Source organism: Henckelia pumila, chromosome 1, assembly GCF_033568475.1.
Source record: "Henckelia pumila isolate YLH828 chromosome 1, ASM3356847v2, whole genome shotgun sequence".
In the NCBI taxonomy this organism is placed as follows: domain Eukaryota; kingdom Viridiplantae; phylum Streptophyta; class Magnoliopsida; order Lamiales; family Gesneriaceae; genus Henckelia; species Henckelia pumila.
This window is the reverse complement of record NC_133120.1, coordinates 91,093,734-91,114,173: the sequence shown is the minus strand read 5'-3', so window position 1 is coordinate 91,114,173 and position 20,440 is coordinate 91,093,734. Positions and strand designations below refer to the sequence as shown.

The window sequence follows — 20,440 nt, the reverse complement described above, 5'->3', positions numbered from 1 at the left end:
TTCTTTTTTTTGAAAAAAAAAAAAGAAAATGTTAATGTGGTGGTGTTTTTTTTCAGGAGTTAATGTTGATCATCAAATAATTGATTATGCAGACATACGATACACAAGGATCCGAGAAAATCGAATCCGGTTTTTTTTCCTTTTCAATTACATGCAACAAATAAAAATATCTAATTATAAGAACAATCATATAAAAAAACACAAAAACTCGCATAAGCCAATCTCAAGAGTCAATTTCATGAGATGACTATTATTTTCGATTCGACTAATGAAAAATATTACTGAGTCAATTTCATGAGATGACTATTATTTTCGATTCGACTAATGAAAAATATTACTTTTTATGTCAAAAAAAAATATTACTTTTCATTATAAATATAGGTCATATCAACTCGTGTAACGGTTCTTCTCACAAGATATCTACTAGAAAAAGAAAGGGAAATATAAAGCAGCAAAGTTCAACCAAAATCATGTTAAACACAAGGTTAAATCATTCAACCAACCAATCATTTTTCCTCTTTCAAGATATCAACAAAATCCTTTCATGATCGAATATTGCTGTTGCTGCCACAATCGGATCCAAGTTTCACCAGAATGTTCGAATATATTTGAACAATGGCCAACTTTAATAAGGCTTCTTCCACGTTCGGTCGCCATATGGTGTCGTAGACTCTTGATTGGGACGTTTTAGATTACATCTCTTGCAGGCATCATTTCTATTAAAGTTATGAAAATCGCATCTGCATATTGGAAAAAAAAAATTGTAAATGTAAACGAATTTCACAAGCGAACACACAAGAGTTATATATTTGCCTCAGCGGTGATGAAAGCAAGGTGAGAAGACTAACTCAGGGCATTCCCAATCACCAGCTTTCAGCTCTCTTGGAGGACGAGGCACTTGGCAGCGGAAGCAATTCTTTTTGCTCGCAAAATTCATAAAGGAACATCTAGGGATCCGAAAAGATGAGAAGGAAACTTAGAGAATGGAAATATAGAAGGAAAATAGAAGAAACAGAACCAGTTCCACTAAATTAGTGGTCCGGACAAATGGTTCTAATGGTTCTAACTACAGCAACAAAAAACTGTATAATCAGTTCACTAATCCAGTAGAACCAAGACGAGATTGTAGTCATGGTAAGATTGTTACGTAGTTTCAAAAGCGGGAGCAGGCGAAATCAAATCTCACCATGAACAGTAAAATTGAAGCATGAAAAAATAATTGTATGGAGAAGAAATTTAACATACTGAGGGCAGTTCCAATCGCCTTTTTTCATTTCAGAGCTATCACGAGAAACATGCTTCAGTCCCTTCTCTTTGCATTTTAGGCATTGTGTATTTCTTGCAAAGTTCAGAAAACTGCATCTGCGGTAAATTGATGAGAACACCATGTCACACTTGACTTTATCACATGAATAAGATAGATGAGCACAATGGAAAGAAGACCACAAATATACTAGAAAAACAAGCAAACTACAATCAAGGATATAAATAGAATTTTGAAGCAAATAGCTACTGTTGTGTTGTCCATCAGTGAAAGAGCCACAGCCTTTCACATCTAAAATCAACTTCATACACGGTGAAGTTAAGAATAGATTACACAGAAGAAAAAATTTAAAAAACCAAACCTTTGAAAGGCTTAGATAAATTTACCTTAATTCAACAAAACCACAAAACAGTTCCTCTAGATATAGAACATTTCTAAAATAATAAACAAGTGCACCAAAGAATAGGTTTTTCACTTACTTGGTACAAACCCAGTCTCCTGGTTTCATTTCGACATCTTGTGAGCTTCCTCGGTCAAACGTATTGAGACTCTGTTTTTTCTGTCGAGGAGTCACATCCACCAGATTTGGAATATCAGGGTCAATAGGGGTATCACCAAGATCAATCAACTCTAGCAGCAATTTTTTTGCAGATGCTTCAATAAGGTCTCTGCCTGGAGGCTTCATGTCTCCAGAAATAACAAGTGGATCCAACGCATAAAATATTAGCATACGAACTATATCTACTGTACGTGGAGCTCCTTCAGAGTCATCTAGCAAAATATATGCTCGATCACATGATCCACGGAGATTGCAAGATCCGCATACCTGTCATGTCAGATGGTAAATCACCATTGCATATCCAATTTCTACATGAATCATTAACAAAGTGAACATAGCGTGAAATCTATACGCACATCTCCTTCGTCAAGTTTTAAATATGCCCTTAATCTCTTTCCTGAATTAACTGACTTCCGCAAAACATTAGGACAACCACTTTCAACAATTGTCTGAATATCTTTTGTCGACAATGACCTGCAGTACCAAAAAAGGAAGCTCAACTCATATAAGTCAACTGATTTTTCTCCGCATATAGTATAACTCAGCACTCACCCATACCACACCACACGCTATATTCGGATTACAAAAGGAATCCTCTGCTTTGAAAATGAATGAATAGCAAGTTTCTTGCTTTTTTCCAGTTTTACGCATGCTTCCTCAACTAGGCAACTAGGATTCAATAAACAACCATCAATAAGCATCAGAACTTTATTAGTATGTTTTAGAAACTTCAACACGTGCCAGGCACAAAAAAGCATTCTACATCCACCTAGTTTCCTAGAATTAAATGGTATAAAACAGCACCCTGACCTTTCAAGAGAATGTATTTAGATATTTCATTCATTCAAGATACAATAACTTGCCCTCTCTAGAAATCCCTGGGTCTAAAGTCTAAACCATACTTAAACATTAAATCGGCTAAATACAACACCAGAAAATTGGGATCCCCAGTATCTCATTCAGCACTAAAAAAGAAGAAGAAAATTGAGATGGCCATACTTGAAGATATCATATCGGGCACGCGCAAAGCTCAAGCAAGCATTCTTAAGCAGGTTGATATCCGTGTAATCGACCACTCCTTGATCATTTACACCACCAATCTCCGACACGCCAGCTTCTAGACTGGGACTGAGGTAGCCTTTGGCTTTTAATCGGTCGACAAATTTAACCCATTCCGGCCATGGGTGAGTGGAGGTTGTCGAAGGTGAATCCGCAGTGTAAGCAGAAACATTTGAACCGAGTAGCGCTGCGGAAGAAGAACAGTAGCGATTGAGACGCAGGGAAGGAGGGAGGAAGAACTTGAGAGAACGAATCTGAGAAAAATTGCGGGAATTGCGGAGCATCGTGGTTCCGAAACAAGTGAAGAATCCTGAAGTTGCAGCCATTTTTCTTTCTTGTGCAATTTTCAATTCATTTGGGGTTTTGAAGAGGTTTAAAGGAGACGAGAGCTGCAGCTGCAGCTATTGGACGGACCAAGGGTTACGGGTCCTCGACTTTATTATTACTAGCAATTAAATAATTTAATATTTATTTAAAATTATAATAAATATAAAATTTTAATATTTTGCAAATAATACGTCAAATATTAAAAAAAAGTACAATGAAATTAATTGAAATGAATCTTTAATTTTAACAAGATATAGATAATGACTGATTTTTAATAGTAGGACTGAGAAATACAACTATGTTTTTTATCATTTTATCCAATAATCTATATGAAGTACAATGTATGTTTGAAGTTTAAAATTATAAATTTATATTGATGTCATCAAACACACCAAAGTAGTTTCTAAATGAGTCTCAATTTTTATATAATATAAATAAATATTAAAAATTATTTTTATTATTTTTATTTTAATTTTGATTAAAATAAATAAATGTAATTAATTATTTTGTAGCACTTGAACTCTCAATGATTTTTCAACCATAAAAAATTGAACTAATTGTGTACATAAATTTGAAACTTAAATCTCAACATAAAATGTATGAATAACAAAAATTTAAATGAAAATAGGATTTGAATTATTTGAGTTGCACATGTATAGTATCCCATAAAGTGTTATTATAGAAACAATACTTCTTGATAGATATTAAAGAATGTAACACTTGAAACAAGTACAACCAAATAAGAGTTTTGGTGATAATTCTGAGTTAGTTTTGCGGCAATCGTAGAATAATCTAGCAAAGAGAGTGTTAGGTTATAAACCCATGAGGTGTCCATTCCAAAAGGCTTGCCTATTGGGTGGGGTTGTCTTATGAGTTTATAACTAACTCTTTATTAATTTAATATTTCAATGTGGGATATCGTAACATTGCCGACCCCTTAAAAAGCCGACGTCCGCGGCGGCCCATTCTAGACGGCTTTCACTCACCTTTCTTTTATGTGGTAGCCCTTTCCTAGGTCACCCCTTCCGCACGGTGGCCCACTCTAGACGGCTTTCACTCACCTTTCTTCTTGGTGATAGCCCTTTCCTAGGTCGCCCCTTCCGCTACGCCGACTCTCAACGAGAGCACCAAATATTAGGTTATAAACCTATGAGGTGTCCATCCCAAAAGGCTTGCCTATTGGGTGAGATTGTCTCATGAGTTTATAACTAACTCTTTATTAGTTTAATATTTCAATGTGGGATATCGTAACATTGCAATGTTAGGTTATAAACTCATGAGGTGTCCATCCCAAAAGGCTTGCCTATTGGGTGGGGTTGCCTCATGAGTTTATAACTAACTATTTATTAGTTTAATATTTCAATGTGGGATATCATAACATTGCCGACCCCTTGAGAAGCCGACGTCCGCGACGGCCTACTCTAGGTGGCTTTCACTCACCTTTCAGTATTCAGTGCATGCATTCATGCACCTTAATCCGGCCTATAATTTTTCCAATTATCGACACTTATCCGATGGTAGCCCTTTCCTAGGTCGCCCCTTCCGCTACGTCGGCTCTCAACGAGAGCACCAAATGTTAGGTTATAAACTCATGAGGTGTCCATCCTAAAAGGCTTGTCTATTGGATGGGATTGCCTCATGAGTTTATAACTAACTCTTTATTAGTTTAATATTTCAATTTGGGCTACCATCGGATCAGTGTCGATAATTGAAAAAATTAAAGGCCGAATTAAGGTGCATGAATGCATGCACTGAATGCTGAAAGGTGAGTGAAAGCCGCCTAGAGTAGGCCGTCGCGGACGTCGGCTTCTCAAGGGATCGACAATGTTATGATATCTCACATTAAAATATTAAACTAATAAAGAGTTAGTTATAAACTCATGATGCAATCCCACCCAATAGACAAGTCTTTTGGGATGAACACCTCATGAGTTTATAACCTAAGAGAGAGAGTTCCAAACATTCCCTTTCCTATACAAATTTTAAACCAATTAACGAGTAAACAATAGCCTAAATCATAGATGTTTATGGGGAAAATATGAAATTAAAGTAAACATTAGTAAGCAGCAGTAAGATGAAATTTTTTGAAATGATAATAATAACAATAATGGTCATTTTGATTGAATTAAAAGAAAAGAAAAGAAAAGAAAAGCAACATATATCATAGTTATTAAAGAAGGTGAGGGCAGAAGGTGAGCAAGTAGGAAGCAGCAGTGCAAGTGGCGATGCTGGTGGGATCATCGTAAGCGTAAGAGTAAGCCTTGGGGCACGCCACCTTGAAAATCCTCGAATACGGGCTGGGCTTACACGACTGCGGGCTCCCGAAGCTGCCGGTGCAGCAATACCTCGGCGAGTTGAAGGCGCTGCACGCGCTCTTGCACGCCACCACTCTCTTCTTGTTGCGTGACAGCATCTGAAGCCCCATCGGGCACATCCTGTTCAGGTCGCTTATGCATCCCGCGTAGCTGCATTTCCCTGCACAAATCCCCCCTTTTATTTTCAAGAATCGGACGAAAAGGAATTTTATACTCATCAGTCTCAGACCTGATCCCTTGTGTGGGGTTAGAGAAATGGCGAGATTGTACCCATCCACAAGGCTGACGTCATAGAAGTCCTGCTCTTTCCCCAGGGTGATTTCAGCGAGTGTCGCCGGTGGGGTCCCTCCGATCCCATTGCAGAAGAGGGCTCCGCCGCAGTCTCCGGTGGCGCAGCGTCCGCGGCCGGCGGAGTTGAAGGAGCAGCCGTGGCGGCCCCACACGCGGCCGGACCACCCATCTGGGAGGTGGAGAGTGTAGGAGTTGTTGGGAAGAAGCTTGAACCCACCCCCCTTCTCTAGAATTTGTCTTCCGGCACTTGGTTGGATCCCCGGCCACACTGTGTGGCTGCATTTGTTGTGCAGAGTCATTGTTGTACCTGAAGCCTCAGCCTCCACTGCAACACCATATAAATAAAGAAGAAATCAAAGTATTTAGTGAGCGAATAAACAAGAGAAAAATTGAAAAAGCCCACTGGACTTTTACAGAGAAACATGAATGTAGGCGAGCAAACACACAAAAAGAAAACTTGGATGCATCAGAAGGGAATGTAGGTAGATACCCGAAATGTGAAGAGTGAGGAGTGTGAGAAAAATCAACGGAATGAGATTTCTGGGTGCATCCATGGCTGAGCAAGGTGGCAGCCTGCAACCAAGGATGTAATATAGATAGCCAAACAAAAATGGAGGTAATGAACCCAAGAAGGAGGGGGAGAGGGATAGTAAGTTTTTACGGTGGAGCAGCAATAAAGTTTATATATAACAAATAAAGTATTTTTTTTTCCCCCAAAGATATTGGTTAATTTGATCGTGATGTAAATGTTACATAATTGTCGTGTTTAAAATTTATTTGATAAAAGTATGTTGTGTTAATAATAAAAAAAGTTTTAAGAATATTCTTGTTAAACATGCGGGTAAAAGTATGTTAATTACCCGTTGTGTTAATAATAAAAAAAGGTTTTAAGAATATTATTGTTAAACATGATGGTAAAAGTAAAATGACATTATTTGATTGAGAGTATGCCGACGAAAATGCCACTCATTATTTTTGAATTTTGATTTGGTTGCTGACAAACTTTACCATTTATCTCGAATTGCACGACCCTTTGTTTAAAGTAGATGTCAGATACTCAGATTATTGTCGAGCAAAGAATTTCACACTTTGAAACAGAAAAAGGACATGTGGTATTTCACTTTGAATTCCTTTCCCAGAAAATTTACATCCACAAAAATATTTATCTAATCTTTATGATTTCAGCATTCATTATACATATGCATAATTTTTTTGTACTTCGAACATAATTAATTGAATTTTAATCACAAAAATGAATGTCAATTGTTTATTTATTTCAGTTGTTTATTTAAAATTGATTTGAAACCCAAAAATTCAAGAAAGAAAACCAAAGCCACTACCATTACACCCACAGACTCAATCTAACCAGTAAAATAGCTTCTTTATTTTTCCCTAAGCTGCCAAAATAATTCTTTTACAATCAGGCATTGATTACAGTAAATTACATATGGACATAAACATACACACTGCACAATTTCACTTGGTGCCCAGAAAAGCAATGAAACAAGTCAACAACAAAGGATAATGTATGTGTTCGGATTCATACAACTGTGTAGTCTCCGTCGAGATCTTTCATTGTACACTTTCAACAATGATCAAATACCATTAATGTGACATGCCTTCATTTCAAGGCGGCTTGTGTGATCACATTATGGTTCGTAAAAGTTGATGCAGACCAATCTTTCTTCCTCAACCACTCTGCTTACTGGTGATAGGCTTCTGAAGCGGTTTAAGCGCAGCCATAATTTCGGAAAATGATGGCCGTAACCTCGGATCTCTACAATTTTCAACATGGAATGGTTAGCTTAGCGTTGCTATACAGAACTACTCCGATAATCCCAAAATGTTGGGATGGTGTACAACGGAGAATTAGTATACTACATCATAATCTTAACTCAAAACACTGAACGATTCCTACCTAGGGTCGAGCTTGACCACCAAAACAAACCTGGATCTAGGATAAATAAATGATTAAATGATATATCGAAAGAGTTTAACCAGCCATTTAATCCGAATTGAGTTATTTTATCTATATAATAACCCATTCTAGCAACATAATAAACAAACAGTTTTGTATGTGGGGTAACTTTTCTAGCCAAATGTAATCCCAGAAACAAAGCATTGAAAGGGATGGATCCAAATTGATTTGGATGGTTTTGAATTGATCGGTTGTAAGTTCTTGATGGGACAAATCACTCAGGTTGAGTTTGAATTTAATCGAATGATTCCAATTTGAAAGATGAATTTGATGGAAATCTTCCAATCAACTCCATTTGTGAGAATTCATGACTAATATTTGTTGTGAACTTAAAAAGGAAAGGAGGAAGTCACTCACGTTTGCCAGCATTTAGTGATTATATCAGCAATCACTGGATCCATGTTATCTGGAATGTCAAGACGACGATGCTGAAACCCAACAGCCCCAACAACTTGCATTGGGTTCATTCCTCCCCAAGGTTGCTGCATAGTGCAAAGCTCCCACAGTATGACACCAAAGCTAAAAACATCGCATCTGTATTCAAATCAATCAAAAACCAAATCAGACTAAATTTATTTTATAATCTGGTTATGTATGCAGTATGAAGTATGAACTCCATGACTGATAATAAGCAGGAGACATACTTCTCATTTGATGGTTCATTTCTTAGAACTTCTGGTGCCATCCACTCTGCCTGAAGAAAGGTAAATATAAGATGATAATCAGTGTCTCACAATCAAAACTTGAAGACTAAGATTTAACTTCGAAGAGATTTTTCAAGCAATAAGAAGTCAAGGTTAGTAGCAAAAATAAATAACTAAAATGAGGTGGTTAAGTTGCACAATAAAAACATTGAATTTAAGATCAACTGTCAAGGCAAACAACACAAAGATTATAGCAATCAGTAAATAAATACAATTATAGTTACACAACAGAAAATTAGTCCAAATTGCCACAGAAATTAGTCGGATGAATCAATCACGTGTACTCAACAAAATAAAGGATAAAGCATATCCATCACAGGTGTCCCTGTACTTCAACTATCTACTTCAGACAAGTAAAAAAATCATGACTAGTTTTCAGAGAAACACAGATTCCACAAGACTGAAGATATATTGGAGGTAGGATGCAAAAATTAAGCCTATGAAAGGTGATTGTATTCCTTCAACAGACATTGGCACGGTAAGTTGAATTTATTTTTGAGCCACAGATCCCGGCAAACCACCTTTTTGAAGGCAAAACTTAGCAATCAAATATCTCCAAACCAGCAATTGAGTTGTCATCTACCAAATGGCTGATAACCAAATGATGCAACAAAAATTAGTCGTCGCATGATTGGATCATTATGCTATTTCATGAAGGCTTAGGTAACACGTGAGCATACACCTAGATGGCAAAAAATAATGGACATTTATTATGCATGATCATCTAATTTAGCAATTGATATCAGAAACTAACCATTTGCATGATTATCTATACAGGGTGTCGAGGCAAATGACATCACGTAAGTTATGTGTAGAATAATATACTGAGCACTGCAACATGTCACATCATTTAGAGAATAAAAAACCTAAATCACGTACTACGCAGCAGAAAATGAAATCCAGGGGAGAAAATTGAAGTTTTAGTAGTTAGTACTAGCGGGGAAAAAAGTAAAATTTCTCCAAGTGATGCATCAGCAACCAGACAAATCTGAGCTCATCATACAACAGAAAGTATAATTTCTACAAGGGATGCATCAGCCATCAGGCAAATGAACGACCATGATGAAAGACAAATTTTAGCTCACCGTCCCAGCAGTTGACCTTGAAGAAAGAAAAGTACTGTGTTTCATCCTTGACAATCCAAAATCGCATACCTAGAAGAAGAAAAGCAAACATGATGATTATAAGTAAAATATGACAGGCTCAATCGTCAGCTAAAGATATTCACCTTTACAACCCAGTTCTTATCAACAAGAAGGTTTGGGGATTTCAAATCGCGATGAACTATCACCGGTGTGCAATTGTGCAAATAATTCATTCCTCGAGCCTGTAACATAAAAATATATATCTCATCTGTACAACAAAACTTCTTCCAAAATAGAAATTATGATAAAGAATTGAAAGACAAAAACACAAATATACTGTATCAAGAGCCATCCTTAACCGTCTGCGTTCGTCTAGTTGATTGTTTGGACGATGAATCAAGCGGTACAAACTACCTCTGTAAACATAAAACTGCTTCAATTTACGCCCAAATTGAGACATGGTGAAACTCCACTCAACAATTGCAAAACGCGCACACACACACAAACTTAATGCATAAAATCTGTGAGAACCAGCAACACCAAAGTAAGTCATCCGTGAAGTTAACAATGTTTAACAAGATTTGATCAAGGATAAACCAGTCTCCCTGTGAAACCCATCTAGACAGGCAGCATTCTAAGATTTTGACATTTGAATCTTTCAGTCATGTTCTTTAACATCTGGCAAAATTTGAGTCTCGTGCTAAAGAGCGTGGAGGTTCGAGTCCTCTTCAAGGCATAATATTGAGAATGCTCGTTGAATGAGCAATTCAATAAGAGAGCTCGGATCGAAACCGATCCGAGCTCTCTTATTGAATTGGAATAAGTTCGGCAGCGGATCACGCAATCTTGGTGATCTTCTCTATCTAATGAACGGGGAGTCTGCTTTAAAATCGTCCGCCCTGCACCCACCCCCGAGTATATGCTTCAACAGGAATCACACAAGGGTAGATTAGAAACCTCTGGTAAAATGCCCACCCGTCACCCAGCAGATAAAGTACATTACATAGTCCAGGGATTGGCGACTTACCCATTCAGTGACTTTGGCACTGGACGTTCCAAAAATGGGTACTATCGGGTCAATTCAATAATAGACGCATTGTTATGGACCTGTTATTAGTGGGTTGTTATTAGTGGGCTGTTATTAGTGGGCCTAGATCCAAATAGCCCAAGATGTCTTAGAAGTGTCTAGATGGTGGGCCTAGATGTCTTGGAAGAATCGAGAAAGAAGGCAATAGATTAAGGCACGAGGAGGAAGTTATTTTGTTCATTCAGTTATTGCTCTTGTTTTGTAACTAGCTTGAGCTAGGGGATACTAGCATTTTGCTAGGGTTTACAGAGCTTGCTCTGGGAAAATATTTCTATTCCTTTTGCAATATAAATTGAGTTCTTAATTTGTGATCGTAACAGAAACCCATCTAGACAGGCAGCATTCTAAGATTTTGACATTTGAATCTTTCAGTCATGTTCTTTAACATCTGGCAAAATTTGATGGAGTTGCTTGATAATAATTTGAAAAAAGGAAATATTCAGGTGTGTGTGTGTGTGTGTGTGTGTGTGTGAGAGAGAGAGAGAGAGAGAGAGCTGAAATACATTCAATAACACAAATCACATCTTATCCAACCAACCTAGCTACCCTCGGTAAATTGAATTCAAACTTAGCTACAGTTAAAGAAATTTGTTTCCAATAAATTTATTTGGCCAGAGTTTGGACATGGAAGAGACTTCTCAGTGAATATGTTAAAGCAGACAAAGGAAAACGCGCCATAAATGGTTAAAATTAAAATGTGGCTTGAGTCTTCCAAGGCTATCAAGCTTGCATTTTCTACCGATAAGTTGTGTGACAAATAATATAATACTATCATAAGCAAGTGAACTACATGGATCGTAAAAGTCAAGAACTTAAAAAGGATTTCAGCATACCGAGGAAGAAATTCAGTCACAATTGAAAGATTAGGGGGACGAGTAACAGCTCCCATGAAGAGAACTACATTTGGATGCCTGAGCCTTTTCATTATTTGAATCTTGCAAAATCATGCATGTCAGATGGTAAACAACATGCCAAAACTAATTTGTTAAATAACAGAAAGTAGGATATGACAAGGACGTGAAAGTTCTGGCAATGAAAAAATTGTTCAAGTTGAGTGACAATTGTTAAAACGTTCTGCAAAACAAATCTTCAAGGACATTCAATTGTGTAACTAATCATTAATGCTTGACAGATCATTCTATAATGTCAAATGATTGATCATAGAGAAAACATCCCTTCAATGGGTATGAAAATCACGATATCCAAAGATAATAAGTACTGGAGATTTCTCAACCCTTCTTCAGACCCAATATTTTGCAAAACTAAAATAGTTAAAAAAACGAAAGAAAAATTGTATGTGCCATTACAACGTAGGATAGAAATGTACTTCAAAAGTATCTTATTTACCTCACTTTTAAATTCCTCCAGAAATTCTCCAGTAATAGCTTGGTCAAGGAATTTTTTGACAGCAACTTCCTAAAAGTCGGAATCAAGTTATATTTATTCTTTACTGAAGATCAGCATCTGAAAAAAATTACAGCCATGTAGAACAACGAACAATAAATACACATACAAACAACTACTATCACAGAAGTAAATATCTAACATGCAGAAGATTTTTTGATCCCTCGTCCCCAATTTTGAGGAGCATGAACATGAAGTATTTTTGAGAGGGATCATGCTGATGACTGGAAAGTGGACAATTGTCTTGTTTGGTTTAGAAAATGCTGCAAGTTAGAAGTAAACACGACATAGAAAGCAAGAATAGAATGCTCTAAGTATCTGAGATATGATTTATTGGCACTGCCAAGATCCTCACTGCACTAGGTGCTCCTGAATCCATATTGATTTAAAGATAAAAATCCGGTCTTTGTGTCCAAGAGAGAACACAAGCCTGTTTTTATTTTTTTTATTTTATTTAAAAAAAACATGCATGCTGCTAAAGAGAGTATAAAGTTGTTTCCCCCTATTAATGAGGAATATTGACGTAACCCAGAATTTTTGCTGATTGCCCATCAGTAACATCTTATTTTGACACACAGAGATTAAGAATCCAATCAAGGCAAAGAAAATAGAGAAACAAACATTTTTTGAGTTAAAAACCATGAGTTTTGTTCACCAATTGGACACTTGTAAGAATTTCGATCTGTAATGAGATGAAAAAAGCAAGAAACTTGTTCTGGTTACACATCCTGCACACAAACAAAGTTCAACTACATGATATACACGCGACGGCTACTTCACATGTTTTATATACCATGTAAAGAATAATAAAAATAAATGTCCCCAGCTACCACAAGACTTATCAGATACTCACAGTTCCATGCCAGTCTCCACGGTAGACTTCACCATAAGATCCTGCAATAAGATATGTCAAATTAATTTGTGCTCGGAGTTGGAATCAACTGGTCCAAACAAATATACATACATATATATATATAAGGCTGAGTATAATTCAAGATTAGTACCAAGCCCGATGCGCTCACCCAAGGAGATGTCCTCCCATGGGATTTCACAATCAGCTACATCATCAAGTGTTACATCAGATTTAGAACTTTCGTTACCCGCTGACCTGTCTGATATTCTCTCTCCCTCCAAATTTTCCCTCGGACCCTCGCGTTCATGGATACCACTTCCTCGTTGTTCAGAAACAGCTACATCCATGTCTCCATCACTTCTTATACACTCTGCTTGATTAACAATGGCAAAAGGACTGTCTGGCGAAAGAACAGTTGTTTCCAATATCTCATACTGCTTAGTAACTGCTGCAGTAGTTGCTACAACAGCTGCAGCTGCAGCTGTTGCAGTGGCTGCAGCTGCTACAGGAAGTTGAAGCTTTGAATCACTTGCCTTTACAGCCGCAGCTACCATTGAAGAGGCAACTGCGGCGGCGGCGGCGGCAGCAGCAGCGGCAACAGGAACATTGTTTTTGTACTTTGCAGGATCTATTTCGAACTCTGACGAACTAGGACGCCCAGTAATTATTTTCAAATCAGACTGCCCCTCCAAAGGAGTACCCGAATTGCCTCTATTACGAAAACCATGATGTGGCAGTGGAGGTAGAGAACTTCGATCTAGGTTAGTGTGATCCTTAGCTTTATTTTTGCCATCACTTCCTCCTTTTTCTTTTCCTTGTGTCATGGGCTTGATGTCCACCAGTTGCACATCTAACTGGTCTGAGTACATTTCAGTGAACAAGTTTGGAGGAGCAACAACGCCACTTTCAAGTAGAACGTCATGGAGCTTCTGAGCTAACTGGGGATTTTCTTTGGCAGCATCCATCACTAATTGTGAAACATCCTTCGCTTTCATTCTTCTGACAGTTGGAGTGCTTACGCCTTCGGTCCATGACGGCGATCTTGCATGTGCATAAGGATGATTAGACCTGGATTGGATTTCCCTTGATGGCTCCTTGACAAACAACGGTGTTTTTGAACTATTATTATTGTATTTGGACCCTTCTTGAGCTTTCACCATAAATTCCTTTTCCATTGGAACATTCTCTCGAAATATGCTTTTCTTATCCATAGTTGAAAACTCTTGATGGTCTTCTAATAAATTGGATATTCCACCACTCGATGAAGCCACATGAGAAGAGCCCTCAAGGTCCATATTCAACCCTACGGCATCAGATGGAATGAGTGTACCAGGGTCCGCCATTAAATCAACAATGAACTCCCTGAAGCATACTTAGTCAGAAAGAGGAATGAGGGAGAAGTAATATATTGCAAAATGATCATTCAAAATATTGAAGAAATGTGATCTGCAACAGTATACTGTTAGAAACAAAGAATTAATCAAGACAACTACAAATCGAGCAGTAAAATCAATGACGATCAAGAGAAATGATGTCAATAAGACTCAAGGCCACCTTAAGAATTCTAACAGCTAATTAGAGTCAGGTAGGCATGTTCTACAACAGATTATAATTTAATATTTCATTTAGTATCTAAACTTAACATTCTCATATGGAACAAGGATATAATTCAACAATTCTAAAGATATAAAAAGAAAAAAAGGACAGGCAGGGGAAAAGAAGGATAACATAAGACCAACATTTCAGCTAAAAAGATAGATGAAATCTGTCAATTAGTACTTGCCTTCCATCAATTTCTACAATGCTCATTGCGACATCAGCAGAACCTGCAAATTCCAGCCCCTTGACCAAGCGGCAACGGATGCCCAAACTATCTGCCAAAACCTACATAATGATGCCAGATAGACAAAAGGCTGCATGAAGAATTCAAATCTATAACTAAATCCCTAAATCATATAAGGACAAATATGTATGAATGAAAGCAGACTTCTCAGCGCAGAATTAGTAAATGGTAACTAATAATGAAGCATATTGACATGTCAAGTCACCACAAGGATGTATAAAACCTAATGAAGCCATTTAGCAAATAGTGAAAATAAATTGGTTTATCACCCTAAACTGGAAAAACTTAAGTGCTGATACTTAAGGGAAGAATAGATGATATCCGTCACTGTGTAAAACAGAAAATGGGAATAATAGAAGGAGAAACCCAACTTACCTTCCCGCAATTGGAGAGAAAAACAAATGAAGACCGAATATTTCAACGAATAAAGAAAGCAGAAATGAACAAGCAAGTGGGATTTCGACTTTCATTCTTCTATTAGTAATTTAGTATATTGTTTAGGTCAAGCTGATCTAAGAAACCTTTACCTGGTCTCCTCAGTAACAGATTGATCTTCTCATCAATGGGTAAAGAATAAAAAGAGCATTAAGGAAAGAGATCCAAGTTCTAGAGATGCCTGGGAGCAACACATCACTGTATCTTTCATGACACTGGCTTCTGAAGGGAACTAAGTCGTAAAAGACTGTTTCCTCCGCCCCGATTTGAAACAAGATAAAATTAAAAATAAAAGAATGAAAAATAAAGGGTATTTTTGTTTTTATTCTTCATTCGCTCTTCTCCATTTCGGGAAAAACCACATACTACGCACTCAAAATTAAAACTGGATCTGCATTCTCAATTAGAGATCCAGCTCCAGCATGAGAAACAAATTGTGGTTTTCCCTGAGGTTTATCTCATGCAACACGCTAGGAATGCCCAAATAAGACAATGAGATGGGTTGAAGATATGACTTGCAGTTTGTTTCATGAAAATATTCTCATCGAGAAGTATTTAGTACCTTAAACAACAATGCTCGATGACGCGCCAGACCAATTGTCAAAGAACCAATAGGCAAAACCATGCTCCTGTGGGTTGCTTTCAAGCTACGGCTTATATTTCTCCATGCGATCAACATCTTGTCGGGATCACTAACCGGCCCCCCCATATGATCAGAAACTATTGTAGCAAGTTTCTGCACCATACTGCAAGTAAAAACCATTCCCTGGTCAGGTCTTACTTTAGAAGCCAACTCCAATGCTTCCTGCTCAAGCCTCGACAACTTGGGATCGGCTGCTTTATTTACTAGAATTGCTTCCCAACTTATATCATCAGAAACAGGTGCTCCTTGCAGATCAACTAGGGAAGGCATTCTCGACGATGTGGACTCGTTTAAAATGCCATATAGATCATAGAAACCATCCAGAATCTTGTCGTCATAGCTAAGAGCATTGTAATTCTGTGAATAATAGTTAAATCTATAATATGAGATATGTTAGAAAACGAAATCTAAGTGGCTCATGCATGGGAATATTATTATTTATTATGTCAATGAAGAATACAGAATACAGAAACATGTGAAATGATCTCATAACTGCAGATGGAAATAAATATGATAAATCCTTCCAATGACTTCAAGTAAAAAATAAGGGGAACAAAAAAAGAAAGAAAAAGCAATTCATACATTATGTCGAAGATGGGTCATCATGTTTTTCAGATTTCTGTACTGTCAACTACTAAGAGACTGGGCAAAGGTAGAAGGATAGAGCACCATTGTGAAAGAATCTTGACATTATGTGGTCCTAAGTCTTGAGGATCATGGGGCAGCGTTCCAATTTCCTGATTGATGGTTTCGAAAAATTTTTAAATCGAAAAACCTTGGGCCTTTCTTCACAACTATCACAATGAAGTTGACTTTAAACGAGAGTTAGTACCCCAGGGGGAAAAAAAAGGATATGGTTAGTATTTTATAATTTGCAAGTTTTGGCACGTGATGCAAAAGATTAGCTGTGGACTACGAACTTCCGTCCACACAGCATAAATGACACTAACACAAACTCAAGTGGTCAATAATCAAACTACAAACGAGATGAATATTTGGAATCAAGCGTAACTGAGAATTGGATTCGAAATTTTCACTTAACTTGCCATCATGTGCTAAAACGTTGATGCATAATGTCATTCGACTATAACATTTAATAATAAAATCTATGATCAAGTAACAAAAAACCAAACAGATGAAAACCATTGCAGGACATGAAGACCCTTACCCAGTAACGATATGCAGCAACTTCAGCTGGAGTATTTTCAGCAGGAAAAGAGCCTAAACTAATCTGCTTTACAGCTTCAATTTGAACTGCCTCGGGATCCTCCTTTGCACTCAACTCCAAAGCCAGCTGTATCTGATATTCCTCTATATCAGGATCCCTCAAATTACTTGATCCCGAATCAGCCCTCACTGCACCCAGAGAAGCGTCCAAGCTGCTACTGCCCACAGGATCAAAAACTTCCTTCCTTTCTTCCCTCTTTGCATTGGAAGATGACGGTAGACTGTGAGTATTCTTATTTGTAACAGAATTTAACCACCCTGAAATGTTCGAAAATGGTCGATTCTCAGATTTAGAGTATGAAGGCTTCCCGGTTGGAGAACCATCGCTGGACAACCTATTATTACTCTTAGATGATGAGGTAGAACCTTCTGAGTCTGCAGAGTGGTTAGACCCTATGTGAAGTTTCTTCAGAAAACTTTTCATATCTTCTCATCCTAATCGAGAAGAACAAGAAACAAAAACATCAAGCTCCCTCGGCAAAACCCCTTGTGGGTCAAACCAAGATCCTTCAAAAACATTTTCTATCTTTCCTCTCCAATCATGAATCACTATTAACAATAGTCCAGAGCAAAAACAAAATACAATTACTGAGCTCCTTCAGTAGAAATCCTTAAAGTCAATACCCTAGGAATCCAAACAAAAGCAACCAATACGAAGAAAAATCCAAATAAAGTAGCTTATGTGCGCATCAATACCCAAAAGCCCAGCTGCAAGAAAACACCTTTGGATAAACTTCTCACAGAAGAACCAAAAACAATTCTCAAAACAACACAAGAAAAGGCACGTCTCCTCAAATCTTGCAAACAAAAGAATCGCATGCGGCCATTAGAAATTGTGATATATTTTGCTACGTAAAGACCGCCACTGTCTTGAAGAATCAAAACAAAGAATTACGAATGAATCAACCAGCCAGCAAGGCGAACTGGCAAAGGAAATGGTGTCTGCGAGTCAAACGTAACTCTCCACTCCGTGGTAATATTTATTTATTTGACTTGAAATGTGTGAACACAAAGATAGATTTGTTTCTATTTTTGGCCCATTACTTCACTTCAACAATTATCTAATCTAATCTATAATATTTTTTCATTCATTTACTAATATAATCTTATTAATTCGTGTAATTAGTTTTTAAATGCAGATGGAAATTTTGAATATAATATGTTTTTTTATTAATTTATCTGAAAAAAACAGATCATATAATCAAGACGAAAAGTATATATATGTGTGTGTGACTTGTGAGAGAGAGATATATATGCTTCAACCATAATTTTACTTTAACTATAAAATATTGCTTTATTTTCTATAAATAAAATAGTGACATCTCATCGAAGGTATGTGATGCGACGTAGCTAATTTTTAATACTTCGTCCATCCTTAACAAGAAGAAAAAGAAAACAAAAAACAAAACAAAATTTGTGTTGACATTTTAAAATTTTCCTCCATTGTCAATAATAATAATAATAATAATAATAATAAGATTAACAGTTAGTTATGACCCCAAAAAAATTATAATAATTTTAGTAATCTCTATCTTGCATGCACATTTATATTATTTTTTTCTGGGCACAGTCCGAAGTTGATATAACATTTCTTATTCGGAGTAAGTAGTAATAATAAAAATTTTAATCTATCTATTAAAAAATGTTAGTATACTGAAAGATACACTAAAACATATGTGAACAATAAACAAATTAAGTTAGTTTTACAAGAAAAAATAAAACAATCTTAAGTTATAGATAAATTAGGAATATATTAAGCTTTTTATAGTTTATAAGATATCAGTTAACTTACAGCCTCTTACATGTTACTTAGAAATTAAATTTTTAGAGTATTTGGATAAAATAATTCAAAAAATTAATTAGAGGTATAAGATAAGTTTTGAATTATTGCTATCTATTTTATACTAAAAAATCTAATCTATTTTTTTTAAAAGCACCTCATAAATTATTTATAAAAGTATTTTAAAATAAGTTTGTCATCAAATTTGAGCAAAGGATAGTGTGGTGATGCGTACAAATAATAACATTATTATTGTTTGAATAAAAGAATTAAGATGTGATTGGTTGATTTGAGAAAAAGGAGCAGAGACAGGCAAAAAGATTAGGCAAGTGGAAAATTGGGAGATTACAATGGGACCCACTTTTAGGTATTATCATATTTTTGTGTTTGTTTAGGTAAATTGCCTTTAAATCCCAAACTCAAACTCTCTTGAAAAAGTGTCTCTAACATTTCTTGATTTAAAAAAGGGGAAAAAAGTTTATTCACTATTTGAGCTCATATGTCTTCAAATCGACGAATAGGTATAAAATATTAAAAATATCGAAATAACATATAATAATTAAAATAACGGTTACGGATTTAATACAAAAAAAATAATAAGATTTCAATATAAAATTGAAACGATTTTATTAATACCAAAACACTTGCCATATATGTTGGGTTACTAATTTAACAAAATTTAGGTACAAAAAGTGTTAAACCAACATATTGATTTATATATATACAGTATCAATTGTCTTAAATAGAGTACAAGATTTAAAATCAAATCGATATAATTTGAAATTTTTATATTGCTTTCAGAAAAAAAAACAAAATTTCATTACAATATTAATTCTTAAAATACTTAATGACTGCAAGAATTTGATTGGATTTGATTTCAAATCCATGCCTCAAATTCATTGTGTTCATTTTTTTCAAAATTAGAAAGAATGATTTGAAATTTTTATGTTAGCTAAATAAATTTTTATGATTTGCAATCTCAAATCCACTTAACATCTAGAGATTTTCAAATTCATGGATTTCAAATACTTCATCTCACGTATCCAAATACATCAATCCCTACACAACATAATAACCTGATTGGATTAGTGGATTTGGGCTGATTTGGATTTCAAATTCCCCAGCCCAAATCCACGACATCCACTTGGCTAGCCCATGAATTTAATATTTCAAATCTGTTTATTTAGCCGATTGATTTATGCCTTAAAAAATTAGGAAATTTGAATCCTCTCTTCAATCGGCTTATTTCAAATCTTCTCCGTGCTCTCTTTTGTCGTTTCTCCCTCCTGTGGCGCTCTCTCTCACCACAGCTGATGTTTCGAAGCACGATATTTATTATCTTTCTTGAACAAATATTCAAGATTGTGGATTAATCGATTTAGGTTTTTTTTTAGGTTGGGGATTTGTGATCGTTTATGTGTTTGACTGCAGGTGAGAAGAAGCTTTCGATCTGGCCACGAGAACAAGCGGCTCTCCAAGAAAAATATGTTTCATTCTCTTTTCGTTGGCACTTTTTGCTGATTTTTCTGTATAATTGTAACTGTCTATGGTTTTTGAATCTGAATTCAGTAAACTAAGGAATTTAT

General features: G+C 36.2%; 3 protein-coding genes across 7 annotated transcripts; all 3 read right to left on the bottom strand.

Annotated features, from left to right (window-relative positions):
* Window positions 1-372: 372 nt before the first annotated feature.
* Window positions 373-3,286, bottom strand: LOC140894085 (zinc finger protein VAR3, chloroplastic). The gene is made up of 6 exons (XM_073302756.1): window positions 2,823-3,286; window positions 2,180-2,297; window positions 1,744-2,090; window positions 1,246-1,362; window positions 849-947; window positions 373-740 (listed from the first exon to the last, which is right to left on the bottom strand). Exons 1-6 carry the CDS (start codon window positions 3,206-3,208, stop codon window positions 626-628), a joined length of 1,182 nt encoding a protein of 393 aa, XP_073158857.1. The 5' UTR covers window positions 3,209-3,286; the 3' UTR covers window positions 373-625.
* A 1,993-nt stretch (window positions 3,287-5,279) lies between these two features.
* Window positions 5,280-6,469, bottom strand: LOC140894101 (thaumatin-like protein). Its single transcript, XM_073302758.1, has 3 exons — window positions 6,306-6,469; window positions 5,754-6,140; window positions 5,280-5,684 (listed from the first exon to the last, which is right to left on the bottom strand). The coding sequence occupies exons 1-3, from the start codon at window positions 6,367-6,369 to the stop codon at window positions 5,380-5,382; spliced, it is 756 nt and encodes a 251-aa protein (XP_073158859.1). The 5' UTR covers window positions 6,370-6,469; the 3' UTR covers window positions 5,280-5,379.
* A 708-nt stretch (window positions 6,470-7,177) lies between these two features.
* On the bottom strand, window positions 7,178-18,091 carry LOC140894028 (probable serine/threonine-protein kinase SIS8). Of its 5 annotated transcripts, none has more exons than XM_073302752.1 (13): window positions 17,016-18,089; window positions 15,767-16,204; window positions 14,706-14,810; window positions 13,096-14,284; window positions 12,927-12,967; window positions 12,017-12,085; window positions 11,503-11,603; window positions 9,920-9,998; window positions 9,726-9,824; window positions 9,583-9,651; window positions 8,438-8,487; window positions 8,151-8,327; window positions 7,178-7,592 (listed from the first exon to the last, which is right to left on the bottom strand). In XM_073302752.1, exons 1-13 carry the CDS (start codon window positions 17,496-17,498, stop codon window positions 7,505-7,507), a joined length of 2,988 nt encoding a protein of 995 aa, XP_073158853.1. In that variant the 5' UTR covers window positions 17,499-18,089; the 3' UTR covers window positions 7,178-7,504. The 5 variants fall into 5 exon arrangements, with proteins under 5 accessions (XP_073158853.1, XP_073158852.1, XP_073158856.1 ...); XM_073302751.1 differs by having other exon boundaries at window positions 13,078-14,284; window positions 17,016-18,087; XM_073302755.1 differs by having other exon boundaries at window positions 13,078-14,284; window positions 15,767-16,223; window positions 17,016-17,154.
* Window positions 18,092-20,440: the final 2,349 nt, after the last annotated feature.